At 36.3% G+C, this 26,543-nt stretch overlaps 1 protein-coding gene across 1 annotated transcript; it reads left to right on the forward strand.

Moving 5' to 3' along the window:
* The first annotated feature begins 2,482 nt into the window (after window positions 1–2,482).
* On the forward strand, window positions 2,483–3,690 carry TRAM1L1 (translocation associated membrane protein 1 like 1). The gene has a single exon (XM_004474825.3). It carries the CDS (start codon window positions 2,483–2,485, stop codon window positions 3,599–3,601), a length of 1,119 nt encoding a protein of 372 aa, XP_004474882.1. The 3' UTR covers window positions 3,602–3,690.
* The last annotated feature ends 22,853 nt before the right edge of the window (window positions 3,691–26,543 follow it).

Raw genomic sequence — 26,543 nt, forward strand, 5'->3', positions numbered from 1 at the left:
TTTTCCTATGTGTGTAATATATTCACATATGTTCTTATGTAATGTAAGTTCAAACATATTGCCAATTCTTAAGTTAGATGGTTGGTCTTATTGTTGTTTTATATATGATTTTTATTTATTTTCTCTACACATTCTATTCTTCCTAGTTTATATAATTCCCTTATTGTTGTGTTTTCAAGAGTGAATTTTTTAATTTTTATGGAGTTCGATTTATCACTTTTTCCTTTATATCATATCCTTTCTATGTCTTAAGTAATCCTTGCCTACTGCAAAGCTGTAAAGATTGTCTTCATCCACATATTTATTTTTATGGCAGTCCCACTCTCTTGATTATTGTAGATTTATGATACATCTTTAAATCTCGTAGTAAAGGTTCTTTAGTTTAGATTGTCTTTTTCAGAATTGTTTTGATATTTTAAATTTTTTCATTTCTGTAAGAAAATTAAAATCAGCATGTTATTTTCTACAGAAAATATCATTCTGTGATTTTTATCAGGATTATGTGAATCCAGGTCAATCTGAAGAAAATTACCATCTGAACATTATTCATTCTTTCAAACTATGTAAGTAATGTAGTTCATCATTTCTTTAGGTCTTCATTAATTTTTCTCATGCATGAATATCTGTACTGTTCACTCTGACATATATCCTTTTGGGGGGTGCAAAATCTATCATATTTTCACAAGTAAGTTCAGAAAGCCTGTCAAAAATAATGGTAAACACAAATATAAATAAATCTCAGTTCAGGAATTATACAATTTCTTTTGTCTATGCCTGTAAGAAGAATGAATTGTGTATTTAAAATCAAAATTAGTTTCAAAAAGGTATATGTGTTCTTTCCTGAAAGGTATATATGTCCCACAAGGCATATTTTCTATTTCCTACCCATCGTTTTCAACCAATTTGAATTTTCTTATTTTTTTGTACCCTATTTTTTGCATGTCTATTTATAATTCTTCCCTGATGTAGTGAACCTCAAATATCACTTATAATTTGGCTGTCAGAGCCAAGAACTTTGTAACAACTAGGAAAACCATAGAAAAGAACAGTGCAGAAGACCCTTAAAAAAGTGGCCTGGTCAGTAAGGAAGACTTCAGTGAATTAGGGAATTCTTGTGGAAAATTATGTAGGTACTTTCCTTAACCCAGGAACACTTTCTGCAATGAAACTTACACAATTATTTGCTATTCTGGGAAATGTAGGTGGCACTATATATTGATCACAGTATTTTCTTCAATATCTTAAAATAATTACATGAATTGGAACTTCATCTTTAGTCAGTGAATGGCATGCAGAGAAAAAATGATAAAAGGCAAATATTCCGATTTAGTGTATGCTTTCTCTTTTAGGTCATGTAGCCTGAAATGCATATTCTAAACTGCAATCCTTTACTTCATAAGAAATTATTATGAGCTCATGAGACACAGAGAAAACCATAAAACTATTCTGAATTCAAAGTGAAGGTTGAAGACCGACATGAAATTTTAATTCCAAAGGGTATTAGCATTTCCAAAAGAAGCTGACTTTAATATTTGAATTTTAGAAAAAATTATATGCAAAACTTATACCAATAAACATGAAATTCTTAGGTGCCAAGAGCAAGGAAATTCATTTTGGAGCTTTGTGACCAAAATCTTTTCACGAACTCGCTTCAAACTCACTTCACTACCAACCACCACTCAATCTCCAATCTTTTAAAATACAAGTACTGAGTAGACAAAATCATTACCATGATTATTGTTATTGTTATTATTTTGTTAATAGAGGGGCTATTTTTAATATACTTTGCTGTTGATCCAGGTGTGATAGACTTACAAAGGAAGATAATATTACATAATAGTAAAGAGCATATGCTCTGTAGCCAGAGTGGATTCTAAACTTGACTCTGACATTTACTAGCTGTGCGATTTACTAGTTAATAATCTCTCTGTACCTTAGTTTTTCTTCTGTTTAACAAAAAAATAACAGATAATAATAGTATCTACCTCAGTGTATTTTCTGGGAAGGTTAAATTTGTAAATATGAGTGCTTAGAACAGCAGCTAAGTAGTAAGTACTATGTGAATTTCCTATTATGTTATTGTTACGTTGTTATAATTATTGTTTTGATAAAGAATAACCAGAGCTCCATCCTGATTTATCATGATTATTAATGAAAATGATTTCAACAAATAATTGAGCACGGTGACAATGACTGTCACAAAGCAACGATCAACGTAGCAAATCAACGCTCGCAACCCCGAGCCTGGCGCGGGGTAGGGGCGCGGCGCTCGATTTCCTTCCCTGCCTGCGCGGTCCCTCTGGTGCGCATGCTCAGATCCTCCTGTCTCTCACCTTGATTTTTCCTGGGTGGCTGCAGCTGCCGGGAGTTGACTTTGGGATGGGAGCAGAAGCCCCCAGGGCGGCCGTGCTCTCGGCGCGGTGAGGAGCAGTTAGGGGAGAGGCAGCTGCTGCTCGTCGGTGAGTATCTGTGACGCGCCACCATGGCAATCCGCAAGAAAAGCACGAAGAACCCCCCAGTCCTCAGCCACGAATTCATCCTGCAGAATCATGCAGACATCGTCTCCTGTGTGGGGATGGTCTTACTGCTGGGGCTTATGTTCGAGAGAACAGCAGAAGCGTCTATCGTTTTTATAACTCTTCAGCACAGTGTTACTTTCCCTGCAGCAGAAGAACAAACTACGGAATCAACGTCCCTTTATGGTTATGGTGTCAAAGATTTGGCCACAGTTTTTTTCTACACGCTAGTGGCAATAATTATGCACGCCACAATTCAGGAGTATGTGTTGGATAAAATTAGCAAGCTAATGCAATTTCCCAAAACGAAACAAAGCAAATTTAATGAATCTGGTCAGCTTAGTGCATTCTACTTTGTTTCTTGTATTTGGGGCACATTCATTCTAATCTCTGAAAACTACATCTCAGATCCAACTCTTTTGTGGAAGGCTCGTCCCCATAACATGATGACATTTCAAATGAAGTTTTTCTACATATCACAGTTGGCTTACTGGCTTCATGCTTTCCCTGAACTCTACTTTCAGAAAATCAAAAAACAAGATATCCCTCGTCAATTTATTTACATTGGGCTTCACCTCTTTCACATTGCTGGAGTTTATCTTTTATATTTGAATCATCTGGGACTTGTTCTTATAATGCTGCATTATTTTGTTGAATTACTTTCCCACATTTGCGGCCTGTTTTATTTTCGTGATGAAAATTATCATAAAGGGTATTCTCTGTGGGCAATAGTGTTTATTTTGGGAAGACTTGTGAATTTAATTGTTTCGGTACTCACTGTTGGCTTTCACCTTGCTAGGGCGGAGACTCAGAAGCAGGATGTCATTACTGGAAACTTCAATGTGTTGGCTGCTAAAATTGCTGTTCTGTCATCCAGTTGCACTATCCAAGCATACATAACATGGAATTTAATTAATACTCAGCTTCAGAAGTGGCGGGAAGAGTCTACTTTTCAGGTCCCATGTGCGAAGAAGAAACGGACAACAAGTAAAAGCAGGTCTTCTAGAAAAGGAATTGAAAATGGAGTGGAAACTTCAAATAGAGCAGATTCTCCCCGGAATAGGAAAGAGAAATGTTCAAATTGAATTACAAGCTAATTGATTAATCCCCCAAAGAAATATACTCTTTAATATATCTTCCTGCACTAGAGATTTTCTGTTCTTGAAATAGTTTGTGCTCTTTGATTTTTGCTGTTGAACTGTTTCATGTATTTTTTGTTTAAAGGGGATTTGAGAGGATAATAGTTGTGAGTGAATAAAACATTTTAGCTTAGACTGAACTATGGTCTTCAAAATAGTTTAAGGACCACAACCATATTTTGTTCTGTTTTTTAACTGTACCTTTTCCTTATGATTTGCATAGATAACTACAGCATTCCATGTACCAGTTACATAATACTTTGTTCCACCAGTTTTTTATAGTGCGTACAAATGGTCTGTTCTAACAAGATAATGTGTTTTTTAGTTCGTGTTCAGGGAAAAATGGGAATACTATAAAGGTAGAAGTCAGATTTAAGGTTTTCAGTGTTCTTTAATTCTTAGGAAGTTTTTTAAGAATTTACAACTAGAGGAAAGATTTGTAAAACCACCAAAATAATCATGCGTGCTAGTTTTTAGATAATGGTGCTAGCATTACATCCCCATTTTAAAAGAAATACATACTAATGGTTAAAATATGTGGGTATGTATTGCCATATATACTGAACCAAAATATCTTGAATTTATATAAAAGGGATATTGAAGAGGTAAAATCATTCTTATCCATTTAAAAAAAACCTGTAAACTGGAAATCAGAAAATTAAATATTTGCTATAAAGAGGAAATTAAGGCTTAGACTTTTTTTAATGTTTATTGAATATGTGGAGCTTGTCATGAGTTCTATGTGTACACTTCTTAGAAAAATATTGTTTAACCTGTAACTATTTTGAAAAATAATGCTTATTTGATTTATAGCTGTAAAAAGAATGTCAACTAATTGCATTTGGAAAACATTTAATGTACTAACCTAATGAAATTAAAAATTAGGAAATAGTCTAAGAAAGATTTTTTAAGAAATAATGGGCTGCAACAACATATTTCTTATACATCTTCTTCCGTATGATCTCTCTGAAAATTAATTTAGTAAATTTGAATCACAGACCAAAGACAGAAAGGCCACTCTTGGCAAAAGTGTGTTTTCTGTTGTATCTGCTTTCAGAAAACAGTACAAAGCGGAGTTGCTTCTTCTTTTAGCTGTAGTATCCACCATCTTTTTTTTTCTCATTTGCTTACTACTATAGTATTGGTAATATATGCTCTGAATCCGAAGTAAAATGACTCACAGTTTAACTACTGTACAACTGCAAAACAACGATCTTCAGATTTTTAACCTCTCAAGTGACATAAGCTCTTTCTTATTTCTTTCCTATTTAATAAAATTCTTCCCTATTGCTTGTAAACCCTCCTCCTGGTAGCAGATTTCTTACACATTATACTCTTCATTTGCAAGTGTAGATTTGATTTAATCTGCCAAAAGATTGCAGGAAAATTATTGCCCCACATGTTAACAGTTAAATTTGACTTGGCATTCAATATTATTAGGGTCCAAACATATTTCTCTGGGATTTTCTTAGTTTTGCCCATCAAATTTACTTCCTTCCTGGTAGCAAATGACTAGAGCTAACATAGTCTTTGCATTGCACACTGCATGGCAAAGAGGAAGAAAGAAAACCTGATATAGAATTCCCAGCACCTGAGAGTTACCTTTCCTGAACCAGTTGTTAAAGGGATATTCTGAGCTGATTAGTTTAAATTAGGTTATACCAGTGGAAAAAAAGTAAAGCTTCTTTCTTATAAAATAAAACATATAAAATCAGACTCTGCTCTGATTTATTGGCTTCAATGTTTGTCGATCTTTATAAGTCTTACAATATATTTTTACAGGTTTACACTTGTATTACATTTTTCAAAAATAAATTTTACATCTTTAAAAAAAGGATTCTACTAACATAATTAAAAGTATATCCCATCTTTCTTAAATAGTAGTAATATGTTACTCAAGCTGTATTTCTCTTAATGGAATGGTAACTTTTAGGCACTATTTTTCTCCTAATAAAAAGTATAATTCTCCATTACATTTCAACAATAAAAAAAACCTTAAAAATATTTCTTCATTTACCTCTCATCAGTACTAATTTATCAGTTTAAGAACCAAATATAGGCTGTAGTGTATTAACGTGGAATAGATTCAAGATTATTTGAGTTGATAATTTAAAGCTTTCTTAAAAACAGAATATTTTGATATCCTTTTCACTTGGAAAACTAAGGACAAAGTTTTAACTTGTCATTCAGCTAAACTGACTGCGTGTGTGTGTGTGTATACACACAAAATATCACAGAGGCTTTACACAATAAGTGTCATAATGGAGCATTCCTAGCGGAAGTTCTTGGGGAAAGCATCCTTGAGAATGTGGCATGTGGAATAGGCCAGGACTTGGGTACTTATAATATGACTGAGGACATTCCAGTTGGGAGAGCAGATCATTGTAATCTGAACAATGAGGGAAGACTACCTGACTGGAAAGGATAGACAGTATTGGTAAGTATATGGAAGTAATTATGACTTAATATGACACCATAATACAAGAGAATTCACACGTTATCACACCTTTTGTATTTCTCTAGAAACAAAATTTTTTTAACTGCCCCAATTTTCAAACAAATCTACATCTTGCAAGAAACTACCCACACTGATTAAGACAGAACAGTATATACCATTGTCTCTCAATTACATAGAAAATATCTTATAGATTCATGGCACAAATAAAATGTATGTCAAAAATATTAAATTGGAAACTTCCTCATGAATATACAATCATCTTGCTGACTAAATTTTGCCATCTAAATCCCTATAAGCAAATCCTTTATAGCCCAGAAACACCTCTGGCAGTTTTGAACACTCAATAAATATGAATTTAGTTAAACATTAAGAAATCAACTCCTGAGATGGTTCACTTAGCTTCTTCCTCTTTTCTTTGAAGATGATTTCATTGGGTTTTTAAACATGAGACTGTGTCAACTAATTTTTGATTTTATAATCTGAAAAATACCCTGGCATATAAACTGAAAACTTTAGGGGATGCTTGCCTAACAGAATTTGAAAATGAACAGGGTTGATTTAACTTCATCATAATGTTATGTACATCTTAATTTAGACTGGAAGTGCCTAGGGTACCTACTGGAGCATATTGCCTATCTGTAATTTAGGCAAAAATATCTATTGAATTCCCCAAACTAAAAACAAAAATTGCTCAGTTTCAACAGCATGAGCACCATTTCCCAAATCAAACCATGCCCATGCAGAAACTACTTTGGCTTGAATTTAGAGAAAATGTGAAACATTTCCGGGTACTTAAATGAAATTTCACCTAAACTATCAAGCAATGAGAAGTATTTAGATCCCAAGACATATTTAATATTTTACTTTCTTGCTACTTTATTAATTAGCTGTTTAAAATTAAAAAATAAATGCTGCTTTCTTTCCTCAATCCTGAAAAAATGAAACCAATAAGTACAAAATTGCCAAAGTTGTCAATGCAAATAATAAAATATAATTGAAAAAATTAAACACATTGCTATTTTAAGGGTGTGTTTCTATCTTTAAGGATGTATATTTGCACATAAATAATTAATCAGAGAAAGGTATAATATAATTATAAATAGTGTTTAAAAAAAAGTCAGACTCAAGCCCCTGCTCTGCCCCTTATAGCTGTGTCAACTTTGGAAGACATCTAAACATTGTAAATCTTGGATTCCATGGCACTAAAATGATAATGATATTTATTTTTCTCAAAAACCTGCTATGAAATAATAATACATGCATATGTGACTCATATATATGTATACATACACTTTATATATGTATAGTCTGTGTATATATAGTGTAAGTATATAGTCTCTTACATTTATATGTTTTTCTTTGTATTGAGATATATCTGTATACATATGCATATGTATACACATTTATAGGTTTAACCCTGTTGTTATTTAAAGCATTATGTACTCCAGATAAACATTTTCTTAAATAAATCCATTTTGTGGATATAAACCTATAAACCTATTGTAAATAGAACCTTTTTGATGAGGTTACTTCAGTTAAAGCATGGCCCACGTCATTCAGGATGAGTCTTAATCCTATTCCTGGAGTCCTTTGTAAGTGTAATGTAATTCAGACAGATGGAGCTGCCATAAGCTGAACATAAATGGAACCCAGAAAAGAAGGGAGCAATGAGGAGATGCTGCCATGGGCCTAGTCATGTGGCAAACTAAAGGCCCAAGAATCACTGGCAGCCAGCCCTAGAATGACACAGTCTTTGGGAAGAAAACATCACCTTGATGAGGCCTAAATTTGAACTTTCCCAGCCTCAAACTGTGAGCAAATTAATTCACATCTTTTAATCTGACCCATTTCATGGCATATGCTTATGCATACTAGGAAACTAAAACAATCCCCTATACCTTTTAAGTACTTATACAAGGCGTTGTGACACTGATTTTTTCCTTCATGTCTGGGTAGGAGGCAATAAAATTGAAGCACAATGATTCTACCTCTGCATGTAAGTGATATGTCATTCCCTAAATGAATGACATTTTAAAGACTAAATAAATAATCCATATCACTCATACATATATGATCATCCTAAAAATGTATGTCAATTATCGTCAGAGAAAATATACACTTTTTAAAGAAATATTTCATAGTAACTTTGTATTATTTTTTCTTACATAAATCACAAAATACAAATTTTGTGTTTTTTCTTATATAAATCACAAATACAAATTATAAGTTTCTCCACTAGAACAATTATTAAATAAGCAGAAACTGTCTGAAACAATGACTCTGAAATTCTGGAGTCCAGTAGAACACTGAATAGCATCTGGGGAAGAGTTGGAGGAAGAGGCTGGTAAATTATAGTAAAGATTAGTAAATTTCTTCCTGTGGTGGTTACTCACACCCATCCCCCAATCTTGAAGCTGCTGTAGGTTTCAGTCCCTGGCTTGCTCCTTTGCGACTGAAAGGAAAGCAAAAATCCACTTCCCCAAGATCAAGGATGGGCATAGCTGATCACTGATAATGGCTTTTGATTAGCTTCGTCAGATAGCTGAGGTCCCAGCTCTGAGGATGGCTGCTTTTCCAACCTGCCCCTGACAGACAGATGAGGTGAATGAAAGATGGTACACTTCCCCAGGTCCACAGGAGACAGTTTAAGGGCTGCATTCATTGGGAGTTCAAGAAAGTACATCTTTGGGGAGCCATGCAAGAAGCTCCTGGCACCCTGCCTAATACCCTTCCTAGAGCACTTGGGTGCTGATCTGTGTCCCATTCTTGGGTCTCTGGCCTTGGTCCAGCTGGTAAAAACTGATTTGAGAGAGGTCCTGCATGCCTCGCTCCCAGAATTTGCCATTCAGGCAAAAACAATTTGAGATAACAAGGAAAGCAGTATAAGAAACTATTGGTATGAATGGCCTGAGGCAAAGGATTTCCTGCTTTAGATATCCAGAAGAGAAAAATAGTCTGTCTCCTAGGAAATTGAAAGACATTCAAACTCTTGTAGACAGGAGAACTCCAAAGCAAATAACAAGCACATGCCCAGAACAAGATACAAATTTAGAAAAGACTGGAAGGGCTATGAATTTAGCTTTCACCTTGAGCAGACTTTCCTGTTTTATTGGCTGACATTCAAGAAAATTTCTGTCATATCACAAACTGGTTACAAAACAAAAAAATAAAAATGAAAAAACAGACATCTCAGGGAATAAATCCAAGAGTTAATATTTAAATAGTGAAATGTACAGTGCACGAAAAAAAGTACAAAGCAAAAAATGAAACAAACAATAGTAACCCATCAAAAGGAAGAGGATAAAAATTCAAAAAAAAATCAGTGAAAAAGATAACACTGTGCCATATAGAACAAAGACAAAACAAAAACATTAAAATGCTTAAGGAGATGAAGAAAACAGCAGAGAAAGAACTAAAGGATATCAGACAAACAATGAATAAACAATACGAGACTTTCAGTAAAGAGTAATTTTATAAAGGAACCAAACAGAACTACTGAAGTTAAAGACAATAATAACTGAAATGAAAATTGTCAGGATGGCTTAAACAGCAAATTGGAGCTGGCAGAAGAAAGAATCAGCAAACTTGAAGACAAGATATTTGAAATGAATCAGACTGAGGAGCAGAAAGAAAAAAAGAATTGTAAAAAGCAAAAATAGTCTAAGATACCTCTGGAACACAACCAAGAGCACAATATGTACATTATCAGAGTGCCAGAAGGACTAAAAAGAGAGAATGAAGCAGAAGGAATATTCAAGGAAATAATAACAAAGAACTTCCCTAACTTAGCAAAGACATATATGTATACATCCAGGAAGTGAGGGGAAAACCAAATAGGATAAACATGAAGAGAAAAACACACCCCATCATAGGTTGACCAAACCGTTGAATTCAAATAATAAGGTAAGAGTTCAGAGAGCTGCATGAGAAAAAAACATTGTTTTTTTTTTTATCAGAAGCCCTGGAGGCAAGAAAGCAGTATATTGAAATAGTTCAAACGTTGAGTGGCAACAAATAACAACCAAGAATTTTTTTTTTTTATTTCTACCCCTGCCCCAGTTGTCTGCTTTCTCTATTTGCTGCATATTCTTCCATATCTGCTTCCATTGTTTTATTGTTGTCAGTGGCAGCAGGAATCTGTGTCTATTCTTGTTGCATCATCTCATTGTGTCCACTCTCTGTGTGTGCAGTGCCATTCTTGGTCAGGCTGCACTTTCTTTCGTGCTGGGTGGCTCTCCTTTTGGGGCACACTTCTTGAGAGTGGGGCTCCCCTACAAGGGGACACCCCTGCATAGCATGGCACTCCTTGCGTGCATAAGCACTGCACATGGGCCAGCTCCACATGGGTCAAGGAGGACCGGGGTTTGAACTGCGGACCTCCAATGTGGTAGGTGGATGCCCTATCTATTGAGCCAAGTCTGCTTCCCACCAACCAAGAATTTTATATCTGGTAATACTTTCTTTCAAAAAAAGAGAGAGCTTTTGGGAGAGGAGACAGCATCAGCATGGAGACACAAACCATTCCCTGGAAAATTCTCCCCTAAGAATCAACCAAAAAATACAATTTCTTCTTTTTTGGAACTATGGAGAATGATAGACACTGGAGAAGGACTCCACAAAGGCCATTAAAAAAGGAATGAAGCTCTGATGTGCAAAAACATGCATAAACCATGAAGATATCATGTTGCGTGAAATAATGCAGACACATTAGGACAATATTGTATGATCTCACTGAGATGAAATAATTATAATAAGCAAACTCAAAGAGTCAGAATCTAGACTATAGGTGTCTTACTTTACGAAAAAGTTGCAATGCAATATACCTGAAATAGGTTGGCTTTTATAGTAGGAATTTATTAGGTTAAAAGCTTACAATTCTGGGGCTGTGAAAATGTCCCAATCAAGGCATCATCAGAGATGCTATCTTATCAAAGGTTGATGCTGTCATTACTGGACTCCTGTCACATGGCACGGCAAAATGGAGCTAGTCTCTGCTTTCTCCTCCAGGCTCACTTCCTCTCCCAGCTAAGCTGTGGGTGATTCCTTCCTTCTCCTCCAGCCTTGTCTCTCAGCTTCAAAATGGTTTCCCCTCCACCTCTTTATTCTGTTAATTCCAGCTTTTGGGTTTTTCTCTGCCTCTGGTGCTTTTATTCTGTGTGTGTCTTTGCTTTAGTCCTTTGTTCATAAATTACTTCAGTAAGAGTATTAAGCCTACTCTGGGTACCGCAATCTAATACAAGGCCCTTAACTGAGTCTAACCAAAAGGTCCCACCTACCATAGCTTTACATGCACAAGAATGGGTTAGATTAAGACCATCCATTTCTGGGGTCAACAAAAGACTCAAAATAACACAGTAATTTACCATGGAATGAGATGGAGTTAGGGATTAGGGAGTTAAGGCTTAAAATATACAGAGTTCATATTTGGAATGATGGAAATGTTTTGGTAATGGATGGTGGATATTGTGAATAGAGTTAAAAGCACTGAAATATATATCTGAAAGTGGCTAGAAAAGTGTTAGTCAGCTAAAGGTTGCTGATGCAAAAATACCAGAAATTGGTTGGTTTTTATAAAGGGTATTTATTTGGCGTAGGAGTTTACAGATACCAGGCAATAAAGCATAAGTTACTTTCCTTACCAAAGTCTATTTCTACATTTTGGAGCAAGATGGCTGCTGACATCTATGAGGGTTCAGGTGTCCTGGGCTCCTCCCTTCCTCAGGCTTCTTTTTCATGGGCTCAGCATTCCATCAAACTTCAACATCAAAAATCCAACATCGAAAACCCCTAACTCTGTCCTTTGTCATGCCTTTTATCTGTGAGTCAGTCCCGACCCACCCTTTGGTGGGGTCTCCACACTCTGCTGGCACAAGAGGTTTACATAATTGCTTAATCAAGTAAATCTCTGAATCCAATATAATCTAATATGTGCAGAGGAAAAGATCAGTTTACAAACATAATCCAATATTTCATTTTGGAATTCATCAATATTATTAAACTGCTACAAAAGGTAAATTCTAGATTGTAAATATGGCAATAGAATAAAAATTTTTAAAAATTCATGAAATTGTACTACACAAACAGTGACAATACTTTAAACCATGGACTACAGTTAATAGAATAATTATAAAAATGTGCTTTCATTAATTATAATAAATCCACACTAATGCAAGTCATTAATAATAGGGTGGTATATGGGAATACTGTATTTCATGCATGATTTTTTTGTTAACACACAACTTCTATAATCAAAATAAAGGAACCCACTCCCTTCAAAAGAGAAGTAAATTAATTTGATTTGTAAATATGAAGCTACTCTTTGAATACTCAATATATGAATCAGGATGTCATTTTGAATGTTATGCATGATTAGAAGATATGACCATTGCTCCACATTCTCAACAGCATTTAATGATTTCATTCTTTTAAAATTGTAGCCTTTCTAGTAAAGGTGCAATGATGTTGCATTGTAGTTTTATTTTGCATTTTTCTATAAACTAATATCATGGATTGAATTATGCCCTCCCAAAAGTGATGTTTAAATATGAACCCCCTGTCCTAAGGATGTGAACCCATTTGTAATTGCTGAAAGTGTTATTATTCGGTTTCAAACAGAATCAGGGTTGGACTTAATCCAATATGACTGAAGTTCTTATAAACAGAGGAAATGTGGGCACAAGTAGAGAATACAGTGAGGACAAGAGATATTTATATGATGGAGGTAGAACCTGAGTTATGGCCTGCCAGCAAGCTACTATCAGACTTCAGAGAAAGCATGATCCTTCTGACACCTCGGTTTTGGAATTCTATCCTCCAAAACTGTGAGACAATTAAATCCAGTTGCTTAAATCAGATGTCTGTGGTACTTTATTATAGCAACCCTACTAAACTAAGACAATTCATAATGTTATACATCTGTGATATTCAGGCTAATCTCAGCCTGTAATTGTGCCCAGCATTTGGTCAAGCAAGCACAGGACTAATTGTAATAAAGGACATTTATGGACTTTAGTCACCAGTGACTTTACTGCATAGATAGATGATTACATTTACATCAATCAGGGAAATTGTCATCAGCAATGAGTGACACTTTATCCAATCAGTTGAATACCTTAAAAGAAGTGATTCCAGCATTCAGAGAGAATTTCCCAGCTCACGTTTGGGCAGCGCATGTCTCCCAAATGTTATCAAGGACCTTCACTGGACTTTCATTGGAGCCGCTGGTTTGCTGTCTGCCTGTGGAACTTGGACTTGTACATCTCCACAGTCATGTGAGAGACTCTGATAAAATCTCTTACTATTGACAGATATGTCCTCTTGATTCTGTTTCCCTAGAGAATGCGGGCTAATACAACATCTTTATTGTTGTATTTATGTTTTAACACATTATTTTTTTTTGGTAAGGTGCTTTTGGAAAACTTGTCCCTTTTTAAAACTTGGATTGTTTGACTTAAAATTGAGTTGTTAGGATACTTTTAATTTATTTTTGTTTTCTAACTGCTTTTTATTTTTGTATAGACAAATGAATATATATCTATATATCTATATATCCAATATATAGTGTTCCATTAACTGAGATATTTTGTATCAGTGGGGAAATGTGGATCATTTAATAAAAGCTTTTGGGACAACTGGAGAGCAATCAGGAAAAAAATTCAATCTGCTTCTCAGACCTTCTAACAAGATAATGTCCATATGAAACAATAACTTATACTTGTAAGAAAATGGTAACCAAATTAGGAGATTGTAAATAAGTTTTAAAAAAAGAAGTCCTTAAAGCTCTAGAAGAAACTATGGGGAAATAGTAGAGATTCTATATATTTTTTCTTAGCAAAATGTATTGCCTTTTTTTAAAGATACATAGATCATACAAAATGTTACATTAAAAATTATAAAATGTTCCCATATACCCCACTCCTCACCCCCTACTCCTCCCACATCAACAACCTCTTTCATGATTGTGGCACATTCACTGCACTTGGTGAATACATTTTGGAGCACTGCTACCCTGCATGGATTATAGCTTACATTGTAGTTTACTCTCTCCCTCAGTCCATTCAGCGGGTTATGGCAGGACATATAATGTCCTGCATCTGTCCCTGAAATATCATTCAGGACAACTCCAATTCCCCTAAATACCCACATATCACATTTCCTCTTCCCTCTCCCTGCCTGCAGTAACTCCTGTGGCCAATCTCTCCACATCAATGATACAACTTCTTCCATTGCTAGAGTCACAATAATTCTAGAGCAGTAAGTCCACTCTAATCCATATTTTATTCCTCCATCCTGTGGATCCTGGGATGGCAATGTCCACTCCGCCTCTAAATTGAGAGGGGGCTCAGATCCCATATGGCCGATGGATGCAATTCTCCTGCTTGCAGTTGTAGACTCTCTTGGTTTCCTGCTGTGATGGTTGACCATTCTCACCTCCCTGTTAGCTGACCTGGATAAGTCCAACAAACTGGAGTGTAGGTGTTGCATCACTACCAAGGCTCAGGGACCAGCTGGCACATGGACAGGCCATAGATTCAAGTCTCCTGAGCATACATCAACCCCAGCACCAACCACAGGCTCAGTAAAAGTGACATAAGAGGTATGTGTAGAGAGGTCACATCTGAGCCCAACTCCATCATACTCATGAGCACAAATTCCAAAGTAGGGCACCACTGGCAAAGCACTGACCTCCAGAGCCATCTGCTACAACCGTAGAACCTGAGTGTCTCCATAGCCCTATAGTTTGTATGCATATCTTTTACCAGACATGTGTTTTTCAAATATTTTATGCCCATGTGCAACTTATTTTACTTCATTGTCCTTAGGACATTTGAATAATAAGATCATTTCGTGGTAATTTTTTGCATATATTTGAGGTGTTGAGTTTCATTTATCTCTCAGTCTGTATCAGGTGTTTCTGGCAAATTTTTAAAAATAAACTATTCTTTACCATTGAACCGCTTTGACATCTTTGGCAAAAATCAGTTAACCATATATTTGTACCATTTGCTGCACTCTCAATTCTGTTCCCATGATATCTGTTTCTATCTGTACTTCAAAGCTACATTCTTTTGATTATTGTCACTGTATAGTAGATCCTAAAATCAGATATGTGTGTCTTCCATATTTGTTATTCCTTTTTCAGAAATTGTTTTGGATTTTCTATATATTTTTTGCATTTCTAAATAAACTTACCTTTATTTTCTACAACAAAAAATAAATAAGTCTACTTGAATTTCCCTGAGATTATGTCACATACATAGGTCAATTTGAAGGAATTGACTTAAAAGCATTGAGTCTTCTAGTTGAAGCCTACCATTTATTTAGTTCCACTCTAATTTCTCTCAGGAATATTTTATAGTTCTCATTGTATAGATCATTTTGTACATATCCTTAAGTATTTCATGTTCTTTGATGTTATTTTTTAATTTCAATTCCAATTCTTCATTGATAGTACATAGATTTGCAATTGATTTTTATATATTTATCTTGTATCCTGGGACTTTTCCAAATTCACTTTTTTGTTCTAAGATTTTACTTCCGAATCCTTTGGGTTTTTTTTACATGAAAAATCATGTTTCTGCTTTGAAGACATTTTTAAATTTTGCTTTCCAATCTGTATTCATTTTTTTCCTTCCCCTCCTTCTCCCCCACCCTGTTTTTGCTGTCTGTGTCCATTTGCTGTGTAATATTCTGTACCTATTTTTCTTTTTGTCTTCTCTTCTCATCTCTATCCCCTAGGATTCACCAGGATTTGATCTTGGGGACCTCCCATGTGGAGAAAGGTTCCTTGTCAATTGTACCACCTCAGTTCCTGGTCTCCATTGCATTTCACTTTGATTCTCCCCTTCATCTCTCTTTTGTTGCATCTTCACCTTGCTTCACCTTGTGCACTTGCACAGGCACTCAGCTCACTGCACAGGCACTTGGCTTGCCAAGTGGGCTCTCAGCTCTTTGCATGGGCATTCATGTGGGCACTCAGCTCACTGCATGGACACTCACATGGGCAATCCACTCACCATGTGGGCACTGGCTCATCACACAAGCATGCTTTCTCTTCTTTTTCACTAGGAGGCCCCAGGGATCAGACCCAGGTCTTCCCCTATGGTAGGCAGAGGCCCTATCACTTGAGCCACATCTACTTCCTGTGTATTCTGTTTTATGTCTTACCTTGTTGCTCTGGCTAAGAACCCCAGCAATATATTGATTATAATTAATGAGAATGTACATCCTTGTTTCATTCCTAAACTTAGCAGAAGGCATAGGCATAAAGCATTCTGTATATAATAAAATATTATAGCCCCTGAATGTTTCTTTAAGATGCCCTTTATCAAAATGTGGAAAATTTTGTTTTTACTCTGCTGAGAGTTTTTATCATACATTGATATTGAATTTTGTTGACATCAGATATATAGATAGATAGATAGTTAATAGATAGAATGAGAGATGAAGGATATACATAGATATACATATATAGGGATGGATAGATAGATAGATAGATAGATGATAGGAAAACAGACAGACATAGATAACCACATATAGATTGATATATTTAGATATATTTCTTTTTTCCTTGATCTGGGGTTTATCAGTTTTATCAATTGTTTACAAATATATAACATTTAGTTTTATTTATTTTCTCTACTGCTTTTTTGATTTCAATTTTATTGATTTATGTTCTTATCTTTATCATCTTCTTTTGTCTTGCTTTTGTAGTATTAATTTTATTCTCATGTATAGCTTATTTTCAGTTTTCTTAACTATATATTCCATTTTATGAGAGACAGTCATAAAGATAATATAATTGATAAAGTCACCATCTAGTATTTCTGTAACAAACTGCCAAAACTTGGTGGCTTAAAACAACAGAAATGAATTGTCTCACAGTTGTGGAGGCTAAAAGTTCTCATATCAATGTGTTGGAAGGTCATGCTCCCTCTGAAATCTCTAGGGAAGAATCTGTTCCATGCCTCTTTCTTGTTTTCCGGGAATGGCCAGAAATCTTTGTCATTCTTTGGCATGTGGCAGCATAACTCCACTCTCTGCCTCCATCTTCACATGGCTTTTTCTGTCTATCTGCCTCCTTCCCCCCTTCTTATAAGGGCATCAGTCATCTTGAGTTAAGGACCCACTTCACTCTGGTATGACTTCATCTTAATTTAACTAATTCTATCTCCCATAACTATATTTCAAATAAGGTAACATTCTGAAGTAATAGGAGTTATCACTTCATATCTGTTTTGGAGGACAGTATCCAAACCATAACATCACCTTATTAGATATAAGACCACTACAAAATTTACATTACTGGTGAATTAAAAAAATATGCCATGGATATCAATAACATATCCTTACACCTTTGTGATCACTTCTGTGTTGTGGACTCACTCCTCTTTCATCTGGTCACTTTGAAATCCACAGTAACATGTGACCATCTGATAATGAATGCATAAGGACAGCTTTGACTATCCATGTGTTAAATTAAGCTTCTAATACTTAATTTTGCTCTCATTTTTGGATAAAAATATATCACAAGTCATGTTTCCATTATTTAAGTTCTCCTTTCATACATTAAAATATTATTGATATGAGTAAATTTCCTTTTGCAATCTACTATTTTATTAAACTTTTATTTATTTTTTTACTACTCCTAAAATAAGTCTTAAATTACTAGGCATGATATTTGTAATCTTAGTCATTTGTTTCTCTAATTAGAAAGCTGATGGTGGAATATATTATCTGTTCTCAGATTATGGAATATCTTTTCACTGCTGATGTCTGAGCTCTCCAGAAAGTAAAAGAAGAGAAATTAGTATTTAGAAAGTAGTTCAAATGTTTCTTTGGCAATCTATGGATTAACTGTTGAAAATTCTCAATAGATAAATCATGGCATACAGGCATATATCTATGATCATATATTTAATAACACTACTTCTCACTGAATTTTTAAAAGAACAACCAGAAAATTTTCAAAAATTCATAAAGGAATTCTGAATCTATGGGGTATAGAAATTTTGTATTACTACACTAAAAATATCTATCTATCTATCTATCTATCTGTCTATCTATCTATCTATCTATCTACCTATCTATCCCTCTCTTTATGTTTTTCATCTATCTTACTATATTCCTAACATTATTGTGTCAAACTATGTCAAAATTGAATCTAAATCAAAATTCAATATCAAATGAAACAGAAAACTAGAACAAGTAATAAAACATGCTAGTAAATGTTGATTCATTGAGCTATCATTTATTCACTAGCTATCTTATATGTGCCAGGCAAAATATAAACCTGTGGATAGAGCCAACAAGAACCAAGGAAGATATTAAGTTGGTGTGGAATGAATTACAGTTTTGGACTGTGAATTTTAAATCATTATAACTAGGCTCAAACACATCTTTATTAATCAAAATAGGAATCATTGCAATCAACCCATTTTTGCCAGTGAGAACTGTTTGTTTATTCATGTAGCAAAGAAATCCAGGCTTTGGGATTTGACAAACTCTTGGAAAGCATTATCTGCATCCTGCTGGTTGTGGAATTATTTTCCCTGCAAAAAGCTGTTGAGATGCTTGAAGAAGTGGTAGTCCGTTGATGAGAGGTCAGGTGAGCATACCAGATGAGGCAAAACTTTGCAGCCCAATTCGTTCAGTTTTGAAGCATCGGTTGTGTGATGTGTGGTCAGGCATTGTTGTGGATAAGAATTTGACCCTTTCTGTTGACCAGTGCTGGCCAACAGGTGTTGCAGTTTTTGGTGCATTTCATTGATTAGCTGAGCATACTTCTCAGATGTAATAGTTTCTCTGGGATTCAGAGAACTGCAGGGAATCAGACCCAGACCGGCAGCAGACCACCAAACATCAACCCTGTTTTTGGTGTAAGTTTGGCTTTGGGAAGTGCTTTAGAGCTTCTTCTCAGTCTAGCTACTGAGCTGGTCACTGCTGGTTGTCATATAGAATCAACTTCTTTGTACATCACAATCCAATCGAGAAATGGTTCATTATTGTTGCATAAAATTAGAGAAGACTACACTTCGAAATGATGTTTAAACTTTTGGTCAGCTCATGAGGCATGCACTTTTCGAGCTTTTTGACCTTTCCAGTTTGCTTCAACATCAAATGATGTTGGCTGATGTTGAGTTCTTCAGCAACTTCTCGTGTAGTTTAAAAGGATCAGCTTGGATGATTGCTCTAAATTGGTTGTTGTCAACTTCCAATGACTATGCTCCTCATCTTTAAGGCTCTCATCCCTTGCAAAACTTTTTGAACCACCATTGCACTGCACATTTATTTGCAGTTCCTGGGCTAAATGCATTGTTGATGTTGCAAGTTGTCTTTGCTGCTTTATAACCCATTTTGAACTCAAAATTGTTTGAATTTGCTTTTTGTCTAACATTATTTACATAGTCTAAAATAAATATAGAATAAACAAGTAATGTCATTAGCAAAAAAATCATAAATGAAAAATGCACATTAAAATGATACATAACCACATTTATTTAAGATTGTATGCCAATATCAAACAGCAAATCTCAAATGCAAAACTGCAATTACTTTTGCACCAACCTAATAGGTTACAGACTGACATGGAGATTACATTTTAGTGGTGGAGACAAACAACAAGCAAATAAAAGCAAAATATTTTATATATTAATGACTGGCATAAAAAAGAGGTTAGTGTAATAGAGAGTGGCTGAGAGAAAGAAGTGTACTTTATTTTTTTTAATTGACTTTGTAATAATATTACAGTAAAAATATATATATATGAGGTCCCATTCAACCCCACCACCCTCACCCCACCTCTCCCCCCCCCGCCCCCCCAGCAACACTCATTCCCATCATCATGACACATCCATTACATTTGGTAAGTACATCTTTGGGCACCTCTGCACCTCATGGTCAGTGGTCCACATCATGGCCCATACTCTCCCCCATTCCACCCAGTGGGCCCTGTGAGGATTTACAATGTCCGGTGATTGCCCCTGAAGCACCATCCAGGGCAGCTCCATGTCCCAAAGACGCCTCTACCTCTCATCTCTTCCTGCCTTTCCCCATACCCATCAGCCACCATGTCCACTTTTCCCAATCCAATGCCACCTTTTCTATGTGGACATTGGATTGGTTGTGTCCATTGCACCTCTATGTCAAGAGGAGGCTCAGATTCCACATGGATGCTGGATGCAATCCTCCCACTTTCAGTTGTAATCACTCTAGGCTCCATGGTGTGGTGGTTGTCCTTCTTCAACTCCATCTTAGCTGAGTGTGGTGAGTCCAATAAATCAGATTGTAGGTGCTGGAGTCTGTTGAGGCTCAGGACCTGGCTATCACATTGTCAGTCCAGAGATTCAAATCCCCTAAATATATCTTAAACCCCAACACTAACTGCAACTCCAGCACATTAGCATGAAAGTCTTATGAAGAGAGATCCCATCTGAGTCCAGATTCATCACACATAAACACCAGTTCCAAAGAGGGGCCATCTGACCTGGTAGTTAACCCCATCGGCCATGACCATAACTCCCATGGGTCTCTTTAGCCCTCAAAGGAACCAATACATGGGGGTTGTATCTGCTTTCTACCTTGAGCAGCTTCTGAGGCAAATGGTAGTGAGCAAAGACCAAGTGATAAGCTATCTAAAGGAGCTAAATATATTAACATCTGAGGGAAAATCACTAAAGAGAAAGCAAAAACAAGTGTAAAGATGTTGAGATAAGAAAGAACTTGGCTCCTTTGAGGGACAGAAAGAAGGCCAGGGCACTTGTAGATTACTGAATAATTTACAAATTGTTTTCAGAGAAGTAGTCAGGTACCAGGTCAGACCATGGGGATGATGACCAGGAGTCTGGATTTTCCTACTGTGTGAAAACCATAAAAGGTTTTAATCATGGGAATAGGATTTTTGGGTAGTGATAAAGCAGAGAAATAATTAAAGTTATTTAAGGCTTAAATGAAATGTGATAGAGATTTCACTTTTCTAGTATTAAAAAATAAGAAAAATGATACTCTTTAAAAGATGCAGAAGACTGAGGGAAGGACATTGTTGGTCTAAAGGAGCACTGAAATTTTAGGTTTGATTAGTAAAATCTTAGATATCTTTTTGATGTCTTAATAAGCCCTTGGAACTTAGAAGAATGGCCAAAGCTAGGGTCAGACATTTAGGAATCATTATCAAAGGGCAATATTTAAATGAAGGCACTAAAGAGGTCATCATCTAAAGAGGGTGTATAGGCAGGGAGGAGTAGAACATTCAGCATTCGTTCAGCCATGGAGCATCCCAACAGGTAGAAAGCAAACTGTGTAAACAGAATCAACAAGAGGATGGCTGTTATGGGAGGAGAAAGACCCAAAGACCCAATGCGACGGTTTGCTCGGTCGGTAGAGGTGGGGTCTGGCTGCGGACGAGGGGTTGGTCCAGCTCTGGATGAGGGGCTGGTCCCGCTTGGGACGAGGGGTCGGTCCCACTTGGGACGAGGGGTCGGTCTGGCAGCAGACGAGGGATCGGTCTCACAAGGGGTTGCGCGGTTCGGCTGACGGGGTGGCCCGGCGAAGCCGGCGACAAGGGGGTCACCCGGAGAAGCAGGCGACGAACTGGGGACAAGGGAGGCCAGGCCCTTGTTGGGGGCTCTCAGGACTGGAGGGCGCACGGCAGAAGAACTACCGCGGAGACGAGGTAAACACGCAAGTCCAACTTTATTGAGGGAGAGGCAACAGTTTTATAGGGGCTGGGGAAGGCTGATTGGTCGAAGCCATGCCCTGTTCTGATTGGTTGCCGGAGAAAGGTCAGTGGGCGGTACTGGACGGGGGAGGGGTGGTGGTTAGGGATTGGCCGTCGCTGTTGCTGGGGGAAGGGGCAGGGTTTAGGGATTGGTGGCTGCTGTTGCTGGGGTGGAGGGCAGATTTGAGTTTCCCGCCCACGCCTGGCTGTTGCTGCTGTCGGGGGGAGGGAAGAGGGCAGACTGGATTTTTCCGCCCACGCCTGGCTGTTGCTGCTGTCGGGGGAGGGGAAAAGGGCAGACTGGAATTTTCCGCCCTGCGCCTGCGCAGGGAGAAAGAAGAAGAAGGGTGTTGCCCCACAGGCATCGTGTGGCGCCATCCGGGAGGAGGGGCGGCCGCAGAAGCATGGCTGCTGAGAAGGGGAGACCCGAGGGCACTCTGCGCCCATGCCGAGCTTCCTTCAGGGGTGGCGGTGGGCCCGACCAACCACCCTATTATGGGGGCAGCAGCTTGGCCTGCCGCGGCTGCTCCCCCGCCAGGCCAGCAAACCACACTTCAGCCCGAGGGGTGACCGCAACCCAAAGCACACAGCAATACAGAATGCAAACCTGAATGATGGCTGATGAGTTAGGAAAAATAAACAGCGTCATGGAACTCAAAAGTAAATTTGTTGAGAGGATGAAGGTATCAAATATGTCCAAAAGTATTAGAGTTCAACTTCCTTACTATGAGGAATAAGGAAAAAAGACTGTACTTGACAAAATGGAAGTCACCAGAGACATTGATGAGATCAGTTTCAGAAGAGTCCTGGGGATTAAGCCCTATTAGAATAGGTTGAAGACTGACTAGGAGGTGAGTATATATCATTTGACATAAATAAATTACTCAACAAATGCTTTAGTGAAGTGTGGGAGAAAAGTGGAAAAGAAGGGCATTACCCTTATACAATAAATAAAGAAGTATATGGATTCAAGTGTTTCTTGTATTGCTTTTATTGCAATTGTAAGATATTAGAGAATATTGTATATTTGTACACTGAAGAATAAATGAGATGACAATGGAAAGAATGGCAGAAGCAAGGCCAAATTGCATGACTCCACTGCAGAAATTGATACACAATATGGATTCCTCATTTTAAAGAGTTTTTAAATTATACGAGACAATTCTTGATAGCTTTTTATAATATCAGACAGTTTTTATAATATCTATACAGATTTCTGAAGACTTTATTTCATGTTGCTGCATTATAGTGTGTTTTAATTAGATTTATCATTATTACCTTAAAATCCCAGCAGAATTAATAATATAAAAGATTTGAAAGGATGACATTAGTTGTTCCTTGTATATTTTTTCAGTGGGTGCCTTTCTAATTCACAACGTTTTTTTTTTTTCTTTCAAAAAAAAAGTCTTTCTAACAGGAAGATACTAAATAAGCATTTTCAGTTGTCATTGGTTAACGTATCTATACACAATTCCTCTTTCTGCAGGAATTGGAAGAGTGGCTATCTCATTTAGTCAATTAAAGAAGTTGTTAGGCTCAGGAGAGGGCAATGGTCCCAAAAGAACAGCTAGTTGCCATAAAAACAGTTGGAAAAATGTTTGCAAATATATTCAACTTTTATTCAACTAAGCAAAACCCATAGCTTACTCCTGCTAGCAGTTACTTCATACTGCTCAAATCCTAGGAGTACTTTTGATATATACAATTTGTGGTAAGATGCTTAAGAGTCATCTTAAAATATTTCTAATAATGAGGCACACAACTGTTGTTCATAACAATGCACATGTCACATTTAAGATTTTAAAGTTTTATTTTGGTAAAACAATTCTAGGATTTGGTTCAACCATCTTATCTTCTCATCATTTCTGCAGATAGATCATCTATTTAGAGAAGTTCTACAAACCAGCCAAAAGATACATTTATATCCTTACCATAAACTTACTTAAGCACAGCAACTAAAAACCCAGAGTTTATACAAAGACTATAAACACAGAATTTCTCTTGTAGATCTGTATACTACAACCATATTCCAAATTGGAGCTTAAATCTAATATTGAGGCTTACTAGATCTGTTGGTAATAATATCTATTCAAATTTTACATACTTTCATATCACTATTTATAATCTATGTTACAATATAAAAATTGCATTTACAATACATTTTTTTTGTTTGGCTCCTCATATCTTTAAAACAACTAATAACAATTTAAAGAATGCTAAAATATCCAATGTGTATTTATTAGCGTTAAAAAGAGTAAAAACTGTACAATTTTATACTATAACCCAGAAAAAAAAGGAGACATAATTATGAATATGACAGCAAATTGAATTTCAGCAAATATTTCATGCATTTACCTCATCAGTGGATATTTGAGACCATATTTGAAAGTAATATAGCACTAGCTCTAATACTCAGCATCTTTTATTGCTTTATTTTGCCTCTTGGTCCTAAAATTTTTTCTTCCTTCCCTACTTACAACAAAGTCAAATGAAATAAGGGATTTTAAAGGTACTAGGTGTTCATTAGATTCTAACAAAACTATATTTCTAAGCTCTTCTTTTTGATTGAAGTTTCTATCTTTCCATTGTAGTTATTACGACTCTTGGGACTAAGCAGAACTAAAGTCAATTAATAAAGAAGAAGGTATATGCGTCATTCAATTTTCTGATCTTTTTAATCAATTTAATTATCCATGTGTATAATTCTAATTTATTATCAGACTTCCAAAACTATTCTGAGATTTGTTAGTACTACTTAAAAAGTCTCAGTTCATTACATTTTTGAAGGCTAAATTTTTCATATTATTTTGTGTTAACAAAAAAGGAAATAATTTGAAAGTGATTTTTCCATTTAAAAATAGATTGAAAATCACACTTCAAACACATCCAAACATATTAGAATACTTAAAATAACACTCAAAATCCTTATTGATGGCTGAGATTCAAATATGCATATCTATGCATGATAAAATCAGTGTGACTGAGTGGAGGGAGGTAGAAAGGGACCTGAAAGATAATAAGAAAATTTGGGGGCAAGAGAAGACTTCAATCGCCATGGGAAGATTCCTTAAGTAACCAGTAATGCTGCATGATGGTCAAACAGAATGGTGGTTCCGGATAAAATGGCATGGGTGTTATTTGAACTGGCTTCAACCCATTACTCTGGTAATGTGTATTCCCCAGAGATAACAAAGCTCCATGTAAAGTAGTGGGTTGTTCAACTAACCTCTTTTGGCATAAACACTTCTACTCTGTTGTCCCTTTAAAACAGGGTCTCTTAACCTTTTTTCTCCATGGGCCCCTTTGCCAGTCAGTTGAAATGAATACTACTGTAATTTATTGTGTACGTTCATAAGTGAAGAAAATGCTAGATTTCAGTTAAAGGTGAGAGAAAATTAATGAGTTGATTTTTTTTCAATTCAAGCTCACAGACCCCCTGAAACCTTTCCAGGGACCCCTTCAGGGTCCATGGAACCCTGGTTAATGCCTCTGTTTTAAAAGAATATCTGATAAAGGTGAGAAATCATTTTCCCACATCATAAAAAGAAAAGTGAATCTCAACAGCCAAATTAAATTAAGTTCATTTCCTTAAATATTTATTTGGTGTTTAGTATATTCTAGACCCAGTGGTAAGTAAGCAGTAGGGATACAATAATAAATAATATGCCAAGTAGTGACCTGTAGTCAAGTAGCATTTACAGCTTAAGAATCTGCTTCAGTGCCATATCCAGAAGCCACCTTGAGGAGCAGAGTCAAATGACATGTGAAAGACAAATTCAGTGGTGGCAAGCACATTGGCTTTCATAAATGTCCAGAGCCAGCATGTGAGTAAGTAGCACTGGTGTGAGTAACATATATCCTGACTTCAGCAGAGACTTGACTAGTTGCCCAGAAGCATAAGGTTGATGTGTTCAGGGATTACTGCAATGTGAGTCCACAGTGGTGGTATACAGAAGAGCGGAAATACTGAGGTCTGGAGAATAGACAGAGTTCACAGCTAGTAGTGATGGAAATGGATTAAGTCCTACCTTAAGAGGAGCATCAAAGTGTTAACCTGTAGCAAAGTGGAAATGGCAGAGAAAAGAATAGCTGGTACTAACTTGTGAGAGTGTGTGACCTGAGATTCTAGAGAAAGGGACGAATCTCAAAGGAATTGATAAATTCTGAGGTAACACCTGTCATAGTTAAGCCATAATGAAATTCCTTGTAGCCTCAGGTTGACAAGACTTGATAAAAACAATTCATCCACTAAGGCATATCATAATACATACTATCAGCTAAGCTATGCCATATGGAAACCATTTTGAAAAGTACACAAAATGAGCTTAACAAAGACTTACAGATTAATGCATGACTATCGGATAATAGTTGACCACAGTGGAATATTTGTAAGTTAAATTGAAGTCAGAGATATCCGTTTCATACTTTGTATGAAATTCTGTGACTGCCACCTGAATTAATCCTAGGTAACTCCATGGGAACATCTCTTTATTATCTCACTCATCTTCCTACAAGATATATCTTATGTGAGTAACTAAAACCTTTACTGGTCTCCTAATCAACCTTTGGAATGTGGCATTATTAAAGAAATATTCTTGATCCCAATATTTAGAGCTTGGTGTGAAGAAATTCTTACTGGTTCAAATGAAGGCATCAAACAGAAGTAAGTTCTGGCAGAAAAATCTATAGCAAAGTGCCAACTTGTTCTCCACTGG

The sequence above is a fragment of the Dasypus novemcinctus genome, chromosome 1 (genome assembly GCF_030445035.2).
Source record: "Dasypus novemcinctus isolate mDasNov1 chromosome 1, mDasNov1.1.hap2, whole genome shotgun sequence".
Lineage (NCBI taxonomy): Eukaryota > Metazoa > Chordata > Mammalia > Cingulata > Dasypodidae > Dasypus > Dasypus novemcinctus.